General features: G+C 37.5%; 1 protein-coding gene across 11 annotated transcripts in view; it reads right to left on the minus strand.

Annotated features, from left to right (window-relative positions):
• NEBL (nebulette) overlaps positions 1-14,765 on the minus strand; it is a 140,138-nt gene that overhangs the window by 6,986 nt on the left and 118,387 nt on the right. For all 11 annotated transcript variants that reach the window (XM_017741517.1, XM_017741516.1, XM_017741513.1 and 8 more), the window contains one exon: positions 3,998-4,113. In XM_017741517.1, coding sequence (XP_017597006.1) covers positions 3,998-4,113 — 116 coding nt within the window. The remainder of the gene's footprint in view (positions 1-3,997; positions 4,114-14,765) is intronic.

The following is a 14,765-nucleotide window of genomic DNA, read 5'->3' on the forward strand; positions in this document are numbered from 1 at the left end:
TGGGTTCTATCATCATAAAGAAATTCCTTAAACATTCATAAAGTAGACAACTAGCAGTCAAAAGGCTCTCTGCCTTTCAGAATCTTATTTTTTACAACAATTTCAACAGATCTCTCTGCTGAGCCTTGAAAGTAACTCCAAAAAAGAGGTGAAAAATATGCTATTACAACAAACTCAGCGGCAGTTATCCCTTGAAACAATTTATTTCAAAAGAGGGTCCATTTAAGAAAAATAGTATCAAGTCTGTATCTGGTATAAGGCAGTAAATGGATTTTGCCCAGAGCCATGATTATAGGTCTCCCTTAAATAGGAAAAGACTGGTGAAGAGATTAAATGTTTTATTAAACTAACATAAAATTGGAAAAATAGAGAGGTTTTGCTCACTCAGAAGGATGCTCACTCTTCCTTAGAGCACCATGGCAAAGGACATACCACTGCTGTCTCCTTAAAGGCAGCTTGACTACATCACCGTGGTGCACAGTTGTGAAGACAAGCCCGCAATTTCAAACTTCAAAAGAATTTATTAGGGCCCTAAATGCTGCTGAGAAAGTTAAATTTATGGCCTTAACACCTAATTAGGTGCTAAATGGCTGTCAGGAGAAATCTCCATAATAATCCTGTTAGCATTTAATGCCTAATTATCACTGCAGTGTGTAGTCTGGGCTATATAATCAAGAATTACAATGCCTAAAGGACTCAAAGCAGGGATTTTTAAAATGCATTTCAGTGAATTATTCCTCTGTCAATAGTGAGTTTAGCAGGTACTAAGTTACAAGAGGGTGTAAGAAAAGTTTGGAGTTTCGTAGAAGAGTCAAAACTCACTTAATCTCCCACCTCCTCAAAGGTCTGTCTCACAGCTACTGCTTAGACAGAACAGTCAGTCTTGTCCGTATGAAGAACTGAAGTCCAGCCATTATATTCTCAGCTCCCCAGCCAGATCTGGGCTGACAGGTGTGTATTTCCACTTCAGCCACCAATTCATACCCGTTCTATGGATGGCTCCTCGCAAGGAGCAGTAACTGTTGCAGCATCCTTCACGTGCAGCAGCTATCAAGGAAAGCCAACTTGCAGCACAGCTCCTGTTTTCCTGCCACTCGTGGATATCTAACAGTGTGTGAACACCCCATTATTTTCCAAAGAGGAAAACGGCCTTCAGGGCTTTCTGGTATAAAACACTTTGTACTTTGAGCAACAATTTAATTCACCCCATTATACAGAACTGCTCACAGACGGTGAGGAAAAGTTAAGAATCAGAAAATAATGCAATCTATCTGGAAAAAAAAAAAATCTACCCAAAGATTGTGCTAGGATCATGCCTGATACAAAACACAACTCAAAATTAAATAAACCAGAGTTTGAAAATTTAGAAAATAGAAAATTTCTGTTTCTCAATATAGGAGATTGATGAACATAATCATAAAATGAACTTATGCCTTTTGGGGATAGATTTGATAACAATACAACAACTCAATTAAAAGGAGTAAATTTACTACAGCAGCTAACTCTGCAATCATCTCCACCCTGATATACCCCATGGGATCTTAATCACTTTTGCCCTAGAGATGTCCTGGCGAAACTCAGGCACTGATGAATTACTTTATCACCTTCATTGCTTTTAGTTAAGCCTCAAAAAGTGCTCATGCTTTGAGGTCACTATTCTAGGATTTCTTTCTTCCAGTCTCGTCCCTTGGAACTTTCTTCTCATCTTTCCTCCCTTTGTTATTAGCCAGACAATGCTGCATCTCTGGCAGTACTGCTCCAAGCCCAGAACTGAAAAGGCAGCTGAAAGCAATGAACCTGAACATTGTGTAAGTTTGTCAGATTTCCTACAGCATGTCCACACCACATTTTAAAAGCACTCCAAGACTGTCATCAACCTTCAGTCTGTGCAAACTGCGACATTTAAACACATCCCCAGCCACGGGTTTCCCCCAAGCACACTCTGAGACTGCTCTGTATTGTCCCAATAGCTGAGTGTAGTATGTCCAGGGCACCTGGATAAGCTGCACAGGCTAATGAAAATACTCTGGTGTTAAGATGGGAAGACAAGGGAGCCTGGCAGGTTTCTAACTGCATCTGAGATGCCTCTTTTGGAGCAGAAGCATCACTTCGGGGTGGTAAGATCCCATTCTGTCTTCCTCATCAGACTGGCAAGTTAGCAGTCAGCACCAGGCCAGCAGTCCTTGATTTCCTCTCTCTGGAAATGCTTGGGGTTTATTTTCTAAAGGGAAACTCACTCAGTTTTTAACAGCAAAATTGGTTCAGATCATGATGTTTGCTGTTTTCATTTTTTTCGCATGATAAAGCGTTATCACTTATAAGGATGTCAAGTGAAAACAGTTTCACAACAGGCATAAGAAATCTGTTGAAATAAGTCAGTCTTTTATTTTTAAAATCCTTTAACATCACTCCCTTCCTTTTTCTATTACCTTCACATTCCCAATTCTGAAGAAGAGGCAAATGGTGATTCTCAAGATGACTGAAATGACACTGTGTCAACAGCCTACCAGGTAAATCACTGGGACACAGAGGTATTAGGAAATAGTCATCTCCTTGCCCACAAAGCTGCAAAGGCTGGTAAGCACATTTTGAGATTTGCAGGCATCTCCATTTTCTGTCTGCTGGATTTGAGGGCTGTTTGCTTTGCTCCCCAATGACTAGAAAATCTGCTGGCAAAGCTGAGGCTTCCAGGCCTCCTACTTTTCAGATTTTGTCTCTTTTGGAAGGCAGCCAGCTCCCAAAGTGCCTTATAATATCCTTGGAAATTAATGGTTGATTCCACTATCAGGTATCTCACAGCTGTCATGCAGGCGTCCAAAGAGTCTCTCAGATTATTGACTCACGCAATGATGCAGGTATCTGGATCCCAGACTTTCCAGCAAGTTAGCCCCCTCAGCCCCAGACAGCTGAGAATCTGGCAAGCCTGAAAGTACTCACACCACACAGAAAGTCATGATCTTTACAATATAAAATGTCATGGAGTTTCAGTCTTACAAAAAAATTCAAGTTTCAGCTAATCTTGAAAACAGGTTTTTTCAGCTCAGCAAGCTCTAAGTTTGCTTCATAATTAAATATTTATTCATCTCTAAAAAAGGTGACAGAGGTAGTAAACATACATCTATTCAAAATAGTTTAAAATTCAAAATTACAATATTTCTAAAGTAAAAGGTGGCTAGATCTGAACTAGGAAATCTCTAGGCAGCGATATGATTTTAAAATTATGATAATGATTAAAACTGAAATTTTTATGTAGGGAGTTAAAAAAGAAGAAGCTCAATTTCTTAAAAATCACAGCTGAATACCATTCAGCTCTCCTTCCATGACCAGTTACTTTTAAAATGAAATAGTCACTCCATCTTTACATTCCCATCCATCACAACTAAGAACCTCATGAGGTGGCCACAGCTTCATGATAAAGCTTCTTCTCAGTTGCCCACCAGTATAACTTAATTTGGATCATACACAAGTCAGTGTATGACTGTTGTGTGGAATTAGAAAGGGAACAGCAATCCAGAGTTTGAGCTAGTTCTATACAAGCAGAAGTAATACAGGTAGGCACAAAGCCTGCTAGCACAAAATCAGCAAGTCAAAAAAATTGAAACTAATTTAAACCAACAGCGTGATCTTAAGAGATTAGTGGTTTTCATCCAATGCTAGGAGCATGAATTCATCACAGATCATAACATCAAAGTTCAGCCTGTGAAACACTGTCCAATCGTCTGTTTGTTTTTAAGTAGGTAAAGGATTCAGTTATTTCTCTGCTCTCTGAATATCATACTTTTTTTTAATATATTCTGTTGTAAAAGTTCTTATCACTGCTCACAGTCGCTTAAAACTTTTTTATACATGAAGACTACCAGTTACACTTATGATAAAAGACAGTCAAATAGATCAACTGTAGAATTCTAGGGGTTCAATTCAGTCCTATTTAAGAGATTTCCTAATCGCTGATGATGGTGCTTACCAAACGAAATTCTCCTTTAAATTCAATACTCACCAGACTTGTTGAATGAGGCTGTGAATGCATGGACCTCATGGATGACATACTGGTCTGGTGCATGTATCCATATCCTTGAGTCTGGCTTTGCTGATATGCCCCAGGGAGAACAGGGGCTGCATTAAAGAAATACAGACACATTAATTAATATTTAATAACAGCCCTTATCTAGCATTTTATAGAAACTGTAGACTATTTGCACTCCTAATAACAATTCCTCCTTACAAAAGAGTTCAGAATTATTTCCATAAAGAACATAAGGCATTTTAAAGGTTGATTTACACATAAATGTAGCCAAAGCTATAGCAATATATCCACAAACACTGTCATGGTTAGTTGGAAGGAAAAGTTTAATGTACCATTAGAAGGTTAATCATAAAAAGGTTTATGAAAACTTAAGACACCACTAACTCAATTTTGATACTGACATTGATGCCTTTTCCTGGTCTTAAAATCAAGAGTCATACACAGTTAGAAGGGGAAAAGGGATTTGACCTTGGTATTCATTTTAAGGATCCTTAGGTGCACATGTCTGGGTCATACGCATTGAAATGCACCCCACCAAAATGCCCCCCCCCCAAAAGATTTGGTATAACATTATAGGTTTTACTAATTAGCATATCTATCAAAGATTCCCCAATGAGAGGCTCAAGTGAGCCCCCCTCCCCAAGGAACCTTCCCCTGGATGGTTCTATCTTGGTTCACAGAATGTGTTCTGGAGAGGACCTTGGGGTCTGGGGCACACTGATCCCTAACTACGAAGCTTCTAAAATGTTTAGTCTCTTAGCTTGACAAACAAGTCCAAGAATGTAGGCAAAAAGCACTAAGAATACAGAAGTTGTAAAAAGGTATAACAGGGGTATAAAAGAAAAGGCAAAAAATCTTCATGGCATCAACATAGATGAAGGACTAAATATATGTCCCATAAGCTGCCATCTTTAAGGAATGATTGATGAAAAAAAAGTTAATGCAGTTTTGAAATGGTTCACTAGAAATTCACTGTAATTAATCCTTAACTCATTGCAAACTAACTCTTATTTTTGGGCTATGAACAAAGAAGGATTGTGATTCACAGGAAGAGGCAGAAATGTAAAAAAGTAAGCCAACACTCGAGTTTCTTCTGATTCCATCAACATTTTTAGTCAAACACAGAGATCAATGCTTATGTATATATTTCAAAGTCCACCTTTTTCAGTATCTTCCTCTTACCATGCAATTGTTCCATCTGTTTAATACATATTTTATTCACATTTTAACAATTCTATCTAATAATCATTAATATATTAACTTCTATTGTACCAAGACATGCTGAAAGCATCAATACAACCAACAGGGATCCCTAACTCTATTGCTTACTAGAAAAGCATTCATAAACTTCCCACATCTGCCCAAATGTCTTACTTTGGCAACAGACTGAAACAGAATGTGTTAAAAACACAGTTGGTCAAAAAATTGTGAGAAATAAGCCCAGCCTAAGTGACTACTTTCTTAGCAAGGCCAAAAAGTATTTTAAAATCAAAATTAAAAATACTGTAGTGGTTTTAAAATAAAATATTAAAGTTTAGTCACCACATATTTGTGCATGTTTTACAAGACTCATGCACTCTGAGAATAAAGATTTCTGGTTTGTATGGAGGTTATTAGCCCATCTCCACTGTTATTTCCAGACTTTTACTAGTTCAATGGGAAATTCATTTAGCTGCACTGAAAAACAAATGCATTTCTGCTGATACTTTTCAAGTGGTCCATTTAGCTGATCGTCTATCTAACTCCTCTGCCAAAAACTGTCTTCTGGTTAAGGGAGATGGAGCTTTCGCAGCACATGATTCAAAAATCTTCAGACATGGCATCATTCAGCAGTCCAACACTTCCTGGGATAGATCTCTTGAGCTTGTTGGGAAGTAAGACCACTTCTGCAGCAGCCATCACACACAGATTCAAAAAGGAGCAAAGCTAATCTAAGATTTAATGAGGTTCACAATGTGTGGAAGGATCCAGGACTTGTAAAATGAAAAATACATGGGAAAAGCAGGAAACCCCATTAAAAATATATATTTATGATAAGAGTTCATATTTGCATTAGTATTACTCTATAATTCTCTGCTTCTTGAGTTGTCAGGACAAGAAATGCATGTGAAAAAATGGATTACTGAGAAAATTTTTGCTGAACTATTTCAGACAGAAAACTCAACCTTGTGCTTTCAGCAAGTTGTTTTACCAATCTGGCTTCTTCAGCTAACAAAATCATTGATTTCAACAAAGGTTCTTCTTAAAAATTCCATTTAGTTTTAGTTAGCATATTCAAATGCACTAAGTGTGTAATTAAAATTTGGGATGCTACTCTTTGCTCTACTATCCTTGTAAAGATAAGTAGCACTATATGTTTAACTAGGGTTTTTCTGATTTAGAAAATATGCTTCAAACTGTTGTAATGAATAGATTGTTTTGTTAAATGAGGGGAATTAAAGTGATATGCAGTCAGATGCAACACTGGAACGTGATGAATAATGGATGCTTTAGAAGGGCCAAGTTCATTCTAATGACATATAAGTAGAAAGACATTTTAAAGCAGTTCAATCATCAGAGAATTGCAGCTCATTAACATGTTCACAGGATTATCATGCATTAAGTGAATAGTCCTAAGTAGTTCATCAAATAATTTATGTTTCAATGTTGTTACAAGCTTTTCCACATGAGCAGATGTAGCCCTTCATGAGAAAATAGAGAAAAACATAATTTAATCAAAGGTTCTGAGATCAAGCTGGAATTAATACATTTTGCCTAATTCACCACCAGCATGAATGTAGGCCAGTTCATCAAAGCCAACGGAGCCTCATCTCCTCATACCAGCAGCAAATTGCTTCTGTGTGTTGAAAACTAAGCACAGCTTGAATTTTTTAACTTAGCAGGAAGAATATCTTCAGCCAACAGTGGCCACTGATCAGCCGGCACCCAGCCTGCCCTGCAGTAACAAAGGGCTGGTAGCTCTTCCCTGGTCCCTGGCAGGATCAGACACCCTGAGACTCCCTTTCTTCTTCCCAAGAGAAGCAAAGACGCTGGTAGGAACTTTTTACTCTTGATTCCTTCTCCCCAAAAGAGATCTTTCTCATTTCCTATCAATCATCCCTTGTCAGCGTAAGGCAGCAAGCCTACTGATGGTCAGCTTCATTGTAACCTCCAATTCAACTGGCTTATTTTGGGGAGGATAACCCACAGCTCCTGCTTCTGTGACAAGTGACAGCAGCAGGTCTGAGATGTGCTTTCCTCTTTAGCAATCAGTCTCTCACAAGCTGAGAGAATTCTGTCAAACTGTCTCAACAAAGCGGTTTGCTACTTTACCTGCAATGGAAAACATAAAACCACAAAAATAAAGCATTTCTTCCAAAGCATGAGAAACTTTGGGAAGTGATAGAAGCTGTAGTATTAGAAGAATATTTTATACAAACAAAAAGAAGGATTAGCTTCGCTAATTATCTTCTAGTCATTTATTTAGGTATCATATATGTGAGCATATATATCAGCACATACTAGTGTTGATGACACTTGATTGAATAATTCCATGTGGGCTGGAGTTTTTTTCCATTAAAAGAATACTGTAGTATTCTGCAAAAATATTCCAAAAAAATCATTATTTTTTAACAATTCTTTACAAAAAATACTGAAGAAACTTTCAGATGGTTGTCTATTTGGAAGACAATTCAGGAATCACATAAATAAGCCGAATAGTGAAAAGACAATATCTGAGCTGTTTCTGGTGACATACAGATAATTCAAGGTGAGATTAAATGATGCAGAGAAAGAGTTTGACTTTTTTTTCGTCATCATCACCTATAGTTAACTGCAATCTTTTGGCTCAGTCTGAAGTATAAAGTTCTATAACATCATTGATTGCAGCAGCAGCAATGGCAATGGTTTTAGCTAACCTAAGGGAACAATAAAATACAGTGGTGGAACATGAAATTCATTTAACTGAAGCCAGATTTATTGGTGATGGAGCTGAGGGCTGACCATTGCTCCCAGAAGTACAGGTGGATTTTTTTTTCTTGCATTAAGACTTTACCAGATGCATTCTGTTTTATCAAAACTTACTCTTTTTTTCTTGTCCCACTTACCAAGCAAGCCAGATATTAATTTTAAATTATCTACTTGAAGAAATTTATCATATATCTCTTACTATATCTTTACAGGCTTCCCCAGAGAAAAGAGTAAGAGAAATGAATGAGCATGATATAAGACAGAGAGGAAGCCTCCCAGAAAAAGAAGCAGCTGAAAGAATGATAGCGAGTATCAACTTGCTGCCGCAGACAATGGGGTCTGCAGAGTGTGTACTGATCAGGATATGCTTTGAGAAGAAGTGGGAAAGAAAAAGGTCAAATTGGGGAAACAGGACAGGAATCATTAAGAGAGAGTTGTGTAACTACAAGCTTAAAAAAGAATGATATGCTAAAAAGAAAAACCAGTTAAAAGTTAGGTTCCACATTTTATCATTTATTTAGGAGACACATTTTATCAATACCATACTTAAACTCTCTTTTGTTCTTTTGTACAGCAGAACCTTGACAATCCATAGTAAAGTAATTTATCCTCACTGGTAACTACTGTACTTTTGCCATTTACTGCAACACATGCCAATTACTGAACCACATTTCATTTACTCTCACACACATCATACACTTTTAAGGATTTAATAGGATCCTTCCTATTCTGATAATACCTCAATTCACAGTTTCACTCCTAAGACATCAGAGAACTCACAAAGAATATTGCAACATTCTGTACTCATAACATGAGAGAATACAGAGCAAAAATAAAGATTCAGATTACTACATGCTTAAGTCTAGTGTCTGCAACACATTAGGTAAAAAACTGTAGTCTTTCTGAGCAGCACAAAAGAGCCAGAATACAGCATCATCATACATCTCTGTGTTACTGCCATTACAATGAGCTCACTCTAAACACATCAAGCTGCTTATGGGAATCATGCTGATCCACATATATGGAAGTCCTTCCCCTTTTTTTGCCTTGCTACTGCTGTATTTTCCACAGGTTGCAACATTTGGCACAGGCTTCACAGATTTCCTTTAGAAAGCCTTCCTCATAGTTTTCAGTTCTTTCCTTCTTTTGCCCTTCCCTTAGAAATCCTCAGCTATGTCCCAGGCAACAGAAGACATAGATTGATGCAATCACATGTGGGGACTTGGAGGTCTACAGGATATTTCTGGGGACTCGGGTACACCCCCTGTGCTGTCCATGCGGACAGGTCACTGTGCCTGAACTGCACAAGCCCCCTTGACACTTCCCAGTGCAATACTTGGCTGAGGAAATACAACCTTAGGAAATATGGGAAATAAAACTGTTACTGCTGTGTTAAAGCTGGTGGATAACAACAACTGATACCTTTTAAAGCCTTCTCCAGAAAGTGTTAAAGAGGTTACTTTGATTTCAAACTCTGGCTAGATAATTTATTTTCTTGTTTTCTATCCATTTCCCCAGATGTTGGCTGCTGCACACTGTCATTGAAATATTTAAAGTAATTTTTTTTGTCAAAGAAGCCTCTAGAAATAGTATAGTCTGTCCCCATTTAAAATCAGGACCAAATTTGCAGTTAGGTTGGATTTCTTCAGGCCTTGTCCTGTCAATTTTTTTTTGGGATGCAGATTTTACTACACCTCTTTGAGCAACCACAAACCCTCTAATGTCTCCTCTTTACTTCCCATGCTCTCTATATTATGGTACAAGCTCTTGAGATGAGCTCAGCCCAGCATTGCATTAACTATATAAGCACCTCGAGAAACAGTTTTAAGGAGAGATTTGAAGGAGGTTAACACATTAATTCTGCAGAAGTTCACATCCCGCCCAAGCATAAACAGCAGCATAAGTGGAACATAATTGTTGTTAGCCAAGAATTTAGTAAGAGATTTAAAGAAGGCCCATATCACAGGCTAATCAGAAACAAGAATCTTAATGCTTTGGGAACAAGGCAGGTTAGATGTGATGAGGATACAATGTTAAAGACACATAAAGAGCAGAAAAGTAACTTGACTGCTATGACAGCTGAGCTTTTAGCAGACTTTTAAAGATGATGTGCTAAACATCCTTCTCTGCTGAAGTTAAGACTGTTAGAAGAATTTGGCAGGAGTCATGAGGTGGTATGTCTTAAGGAGGTTACAGGCAGTCCATCCCTCGTGCCCACTGCATATCTGAGGTTGGTGCCCCATGAGCTGGCTGAGAGCCTAACACTTCTGCTGCCCCTTCCTTCCTCTCAGCTGGGTTGTTCTTCTGCTGGCCTGGTGAGCTCCGCCAGGGATCAGACCAGATGTAGTAAAAGGATGGAGGCAGGACCAAGTACCAAGGCCATGGACAGCAGAAAGCAACAAACTGCTAGATCAGCTCGGTTGTTGCAAGGTATGTCCCCCTAAGCACCTCTCTTTTGTGCAAGCCACCTCTGAATTCAAACCAAAAAAGAGCTGAGCCTCTCACAGACGCTTCCCTCCAGACATCCCAGCATCCAGCTCCAAACAAAGCTTCCCATGTAATGCAGGTGTATGCTCACACGTGGCATGCACTGCTCAACTACTTGCAAACTATTTGCATCCTAGGTCTCCACAGTACTTGTAAAAAGTCATAGCAGAAATTGAGAGAATATTAAGCCTAATGCAGCCAGCAAGAGCTGTTTACTTGACAGTAAAAACAGGTATCAGAGAACTTAAAAGACTTTAATGTGTGCAAGGATTGCCCAGAGAGGTTGATATGAGGTACAGAACTCTGAAGCATCACCATGGTGCTGAGCAAGGAGATGGTCTCTAAAGAATACAGTAAAAAAGCAGTCACAGGAGTAGAGAAAACAAACATCAGAGTACAGGAACTTTAGATACAGAAAACGTTAGGAAAACCTCAGTAATAATTTTACAGTGCAGAACTGATTGCCAAGAATGCTCCTGCACCCAAATGGGAAGAAAATTTTTTAAAAATATCAAAGGTTCATGCAAAAAGAAATGTTAAAAATTAGGTAAAGAAACTTCTTTTTTTGCCAGTCATATCAATCAAAATATCTGTAATTTTCAATCATTATTACAGTTTATGTGCCTCTGCAAAATTAAACGTATTTCAACACAAAGCTGGATTCTTTGTTTTAAAAATGTCAAGGTTTAACCTTAAAAATCTCAAACTGAAAAAATGGGGTTCTTTTGGCATTGAGATATTAGTCACATGTAACCTGTTCCTATACAAAAGTTTGCCTTTTAAACTATTATCTTCTGATGAACACTGAAAAATTCCCAGCCATTTATAAAGTTAAATTGCTCAGCATTAACTTTTCAAATAAGCTAGAAAATTAAAAAACACATTCTAAAGTGGTTATGACTCTTATCTATTAATAAAGTCTTTTCTTATCAGAAAGGGTAGCACAGCACAGTGCTATTTACTGGGAATAGCTCAGACTGTGTAACCATATAAAAAGCACTAACCTGAACACTGAAGATGGTGAGACCTGACACAGAAAAATGCTGTTTTTAGAACAGTAGAAAACACCATGGTAAGGCATCTTGGCATTTTTTCTTGTAAAAGTAACTTTCTCTTCATTTCTTTTATTTGGTTTTCTCTCCTCTTTTCCTTGCCCTTTACTGGTCAGTTAGCCTGTTTTCATGGATGTCTGAGCTACCAGGCTGGTTGCTCTCAGTGGTTCTGTCAGAAGCAGCACTTCGTCTGCATGCTATCCATTACAGGAGTCAGTAATAGTTAGTAAATTGGGATATCAAACCCAGATATAATTAGGTTGTTGAAATAACAACCTGAAAGTATGGCCTAATTCACAGAGGGTGTTAATAAATATCTGCCATGCTCATTGACCTCATTAGAATTGAAGCTCTGAACTACTTGGAGTCAGTGGCAAATTCAGAATGTGACAGCTTAGGAAGTTTCCATAACCTAAATTCTAAAGATATAAGAAATAAACTGTACAATCTTCAAATAGTTAAAAAATGATGGAGAGGAGGCCAACAAAATTACTGATTTTGTGTTTAAAATAACATTAATTATTCATTATGCAAAAAATCAAAATGACTCTACTTTCATGACTACTTACTGACATACTACAATTTACAAAATCATGTATTTTAAACTAAACTTCATTAGTGTCATGACTAGACAAAGATTACTTTAAGAATCATTATTTTAGAACACCATTTTATCAGCTAGCAATAATTAAGACTAACTATATTGTATCCACCATGTAAGCTGAAGTAGATTACTACAGGAAATGCAGAATCAAGCAATTATAACTCCTGAAAGTAATTTCAATGTAAGAAATTAAAATTTGATTTTGAATGAAATGACAACAGATGATCTCATATAGCTGTTGAGCATATGCCAGAGAAAACTAAGAAATTTTGAAAGGAGCAATAAAAAGAATGTCTAATGTCCTGATGACACTGGAATCCTGTGTTTTATTTGAGGTTTCCCTTCAGGCAGGGACTATCTCATATTTCAGTCCAAAGTTCCTGATTTGTATGAACAAGCAATATCACTAATAATAGTTACATTGGTCTTTGTTTTATAAGTCCATCATAAATCCAATAGCAGGTGGAGTAGGAATTTGAGAAATACTAGCTAGGACAGTGGAAGAACAGTTGGCAAAATGTCTCTCCAGTACATCATGGTCTATGTGTCTGGTGATGCAGACCTTCTTAATTCTTCACATTTTGAGGAATGGTAGATCCATCAATTCCATTATATCCTTTTTCATGGCAAATTATTTTCCAAGGTCCCTTCTCGCCTCTCTGAGGTTTCTAAATCTCTGTATTTCAAAAGTCAGTCTCTCCCGGACAATTTTTTTCCTTAAAAAAAAGTAGTATGGCTTTCATTCCTCTTCAGAGTAACTGCAAAAATGCAATATATTATAAAAAAGCCCAGGCTAGCAGAGTCTCTAGAAGCCTTGTCTGCAAGCAGCTATCAAATATCACAGTCTAGGGAAAAATGAAAGGAACCCAGGATGTCCTGTTTTCTACAGTCAACATTAAAAGAGGACAGTCCACAGAACAATCACCCTCATCATTAAAAGACAACAACACAGGGAAGATTTTTGCCAGGAAGTGATTGTGGATACTGCTTAGAGCATCATTTTTATTGAGGTACAGGGGTTGGAGGATACTGAGTAACAGCTCAAGAGCTTTTGTGATCATTAACACATTACTGTCCTAGTAAAGCATCACAGAGTTGTAAAGTATTAACTACATGTAATTTAGTGCTCTGGCAACAGGAGAGGAGAAAGCCAAATCTCAAACAACCCATAGAGTCCGTGCCTGTGTATGACTCTGGAGCAGTGAGGTGGTAAGTGGCAGCCTCACAGCTTGCAAAAAGCAAAAGCCAGTCCTGTTCTGGCAGAGCAGGCAATTTTGATGTTCTGAAAATGACATCAGCTTCCCCAGACTGCTTTTGGAATGGATATTTAGGACTGTAAGACCATAAACACTCAAAAGAATTGATTTGATAAATGTAATTCCATAGCAGCCCCTTCAAACAAAATCTTTTTCAAATGAAAGCTAAAGGTTTTTGTTATAAAATAGGTTGTTAAATGCTCTCCCAGGAATTTCAGTCAGTAAAATATTTCAAAGTGTTATCAGCCTTTAAAATTACAGGAAAAGGCTGTAGTGTTTACTCACAGTGATGTTTTTGTCGCTTTTGCTAAAAAAAACAGCATAAAATGAAAGTGAACACAATACAAAATTACAATTTAGAATGAATTATATTAATTATTATCTTCATCCAACTTCTTTTAACAGTTGTTTCGGGGATTTTAAAAATTGTATGAATTCTGTATCTGACATTTAGGACTTTATGGCCAGCTACAACCATCTATTTCTCTTAAAATTTATTTCACTTAAAATACAAACTATTTATCCCCCTTCCAGATTTCACTGACAAATTTTTACTACAACACTGTAAAACAGAAAATTACTTCAACTATTTGGCTTCTAACCCTAAAACTGGAGTCCTATTTGTTCCCAATTTTGAATCCAAAAATGTAATTTTAGGGTTATTATGATAAACACAGAATATTCTAAACCAGTTAAATGTACTGACAAAAAAATCTGGTTTGAATATTCAACTACAAAATCTTTTCTAGATGTTTAATTCACTCGTTTTCCTCACAAAAGCAAAATTAATACATTAAATATTCTATTGCAACCTGAGGAAAAAAGAATTACTAACAGCAACTACATACATTATAGTGTGTCATAGGAGTTGTTCTAGCAGTTCAACTATAAAAGATCATTTTATTCAGACACTACTATGAATATTAGTTTGGCATTAGTCTTCAGCAGTAGCTGTACAGCCCAAAGAGTTCAGCCTATGAGTCTATTAACAGCTGCTATGCCAAAATACCCATACACATCCCCCATTTCCCCCACTGGTGCTGTGCCTGGCACATAATCAAATCACAGGGCATCCTGCTCAGAATACAAACTGCAGCCAGGATCTGGTGTCACAAACAAACCTGACTGCCAGCTGACTTTTTTGCCCAACATTCAACCTAAGCTGCAGCCTGTCTCAGCTGAGACAACAGTACAATCTGCCTTTTCTCTCATCACACACCAAACCACATTATTTTATTTATGAAGGCACAAAATGTCTTAAAGCCAGCCCAAGGCATCCTCAGACCTAGCAGGGCCATGGTGTACCACAGGAAGCTGCAAATTCCTACTTAAATTGTGAATAGGCACAGTTGTGCTCTAGGCTTCCTCACAGAAGGAAAGATTTAGTAAAATGA

This window comes from Corvus brachyrhynchos, unplaced genomic scaffold (assembly GCF_000691975.1).
Source record: "Corvus brachyrhynchos isolate BGI_N302 unplaced genomic scaffold, ASM69197v1 scaffold167, whole genome shotgun sequence".
NCBI lineage: Eukaryota > Metazoa > Chordata > Aves > Passeriformes > Corvidae > Corvus > Corvus brachyrhynchos.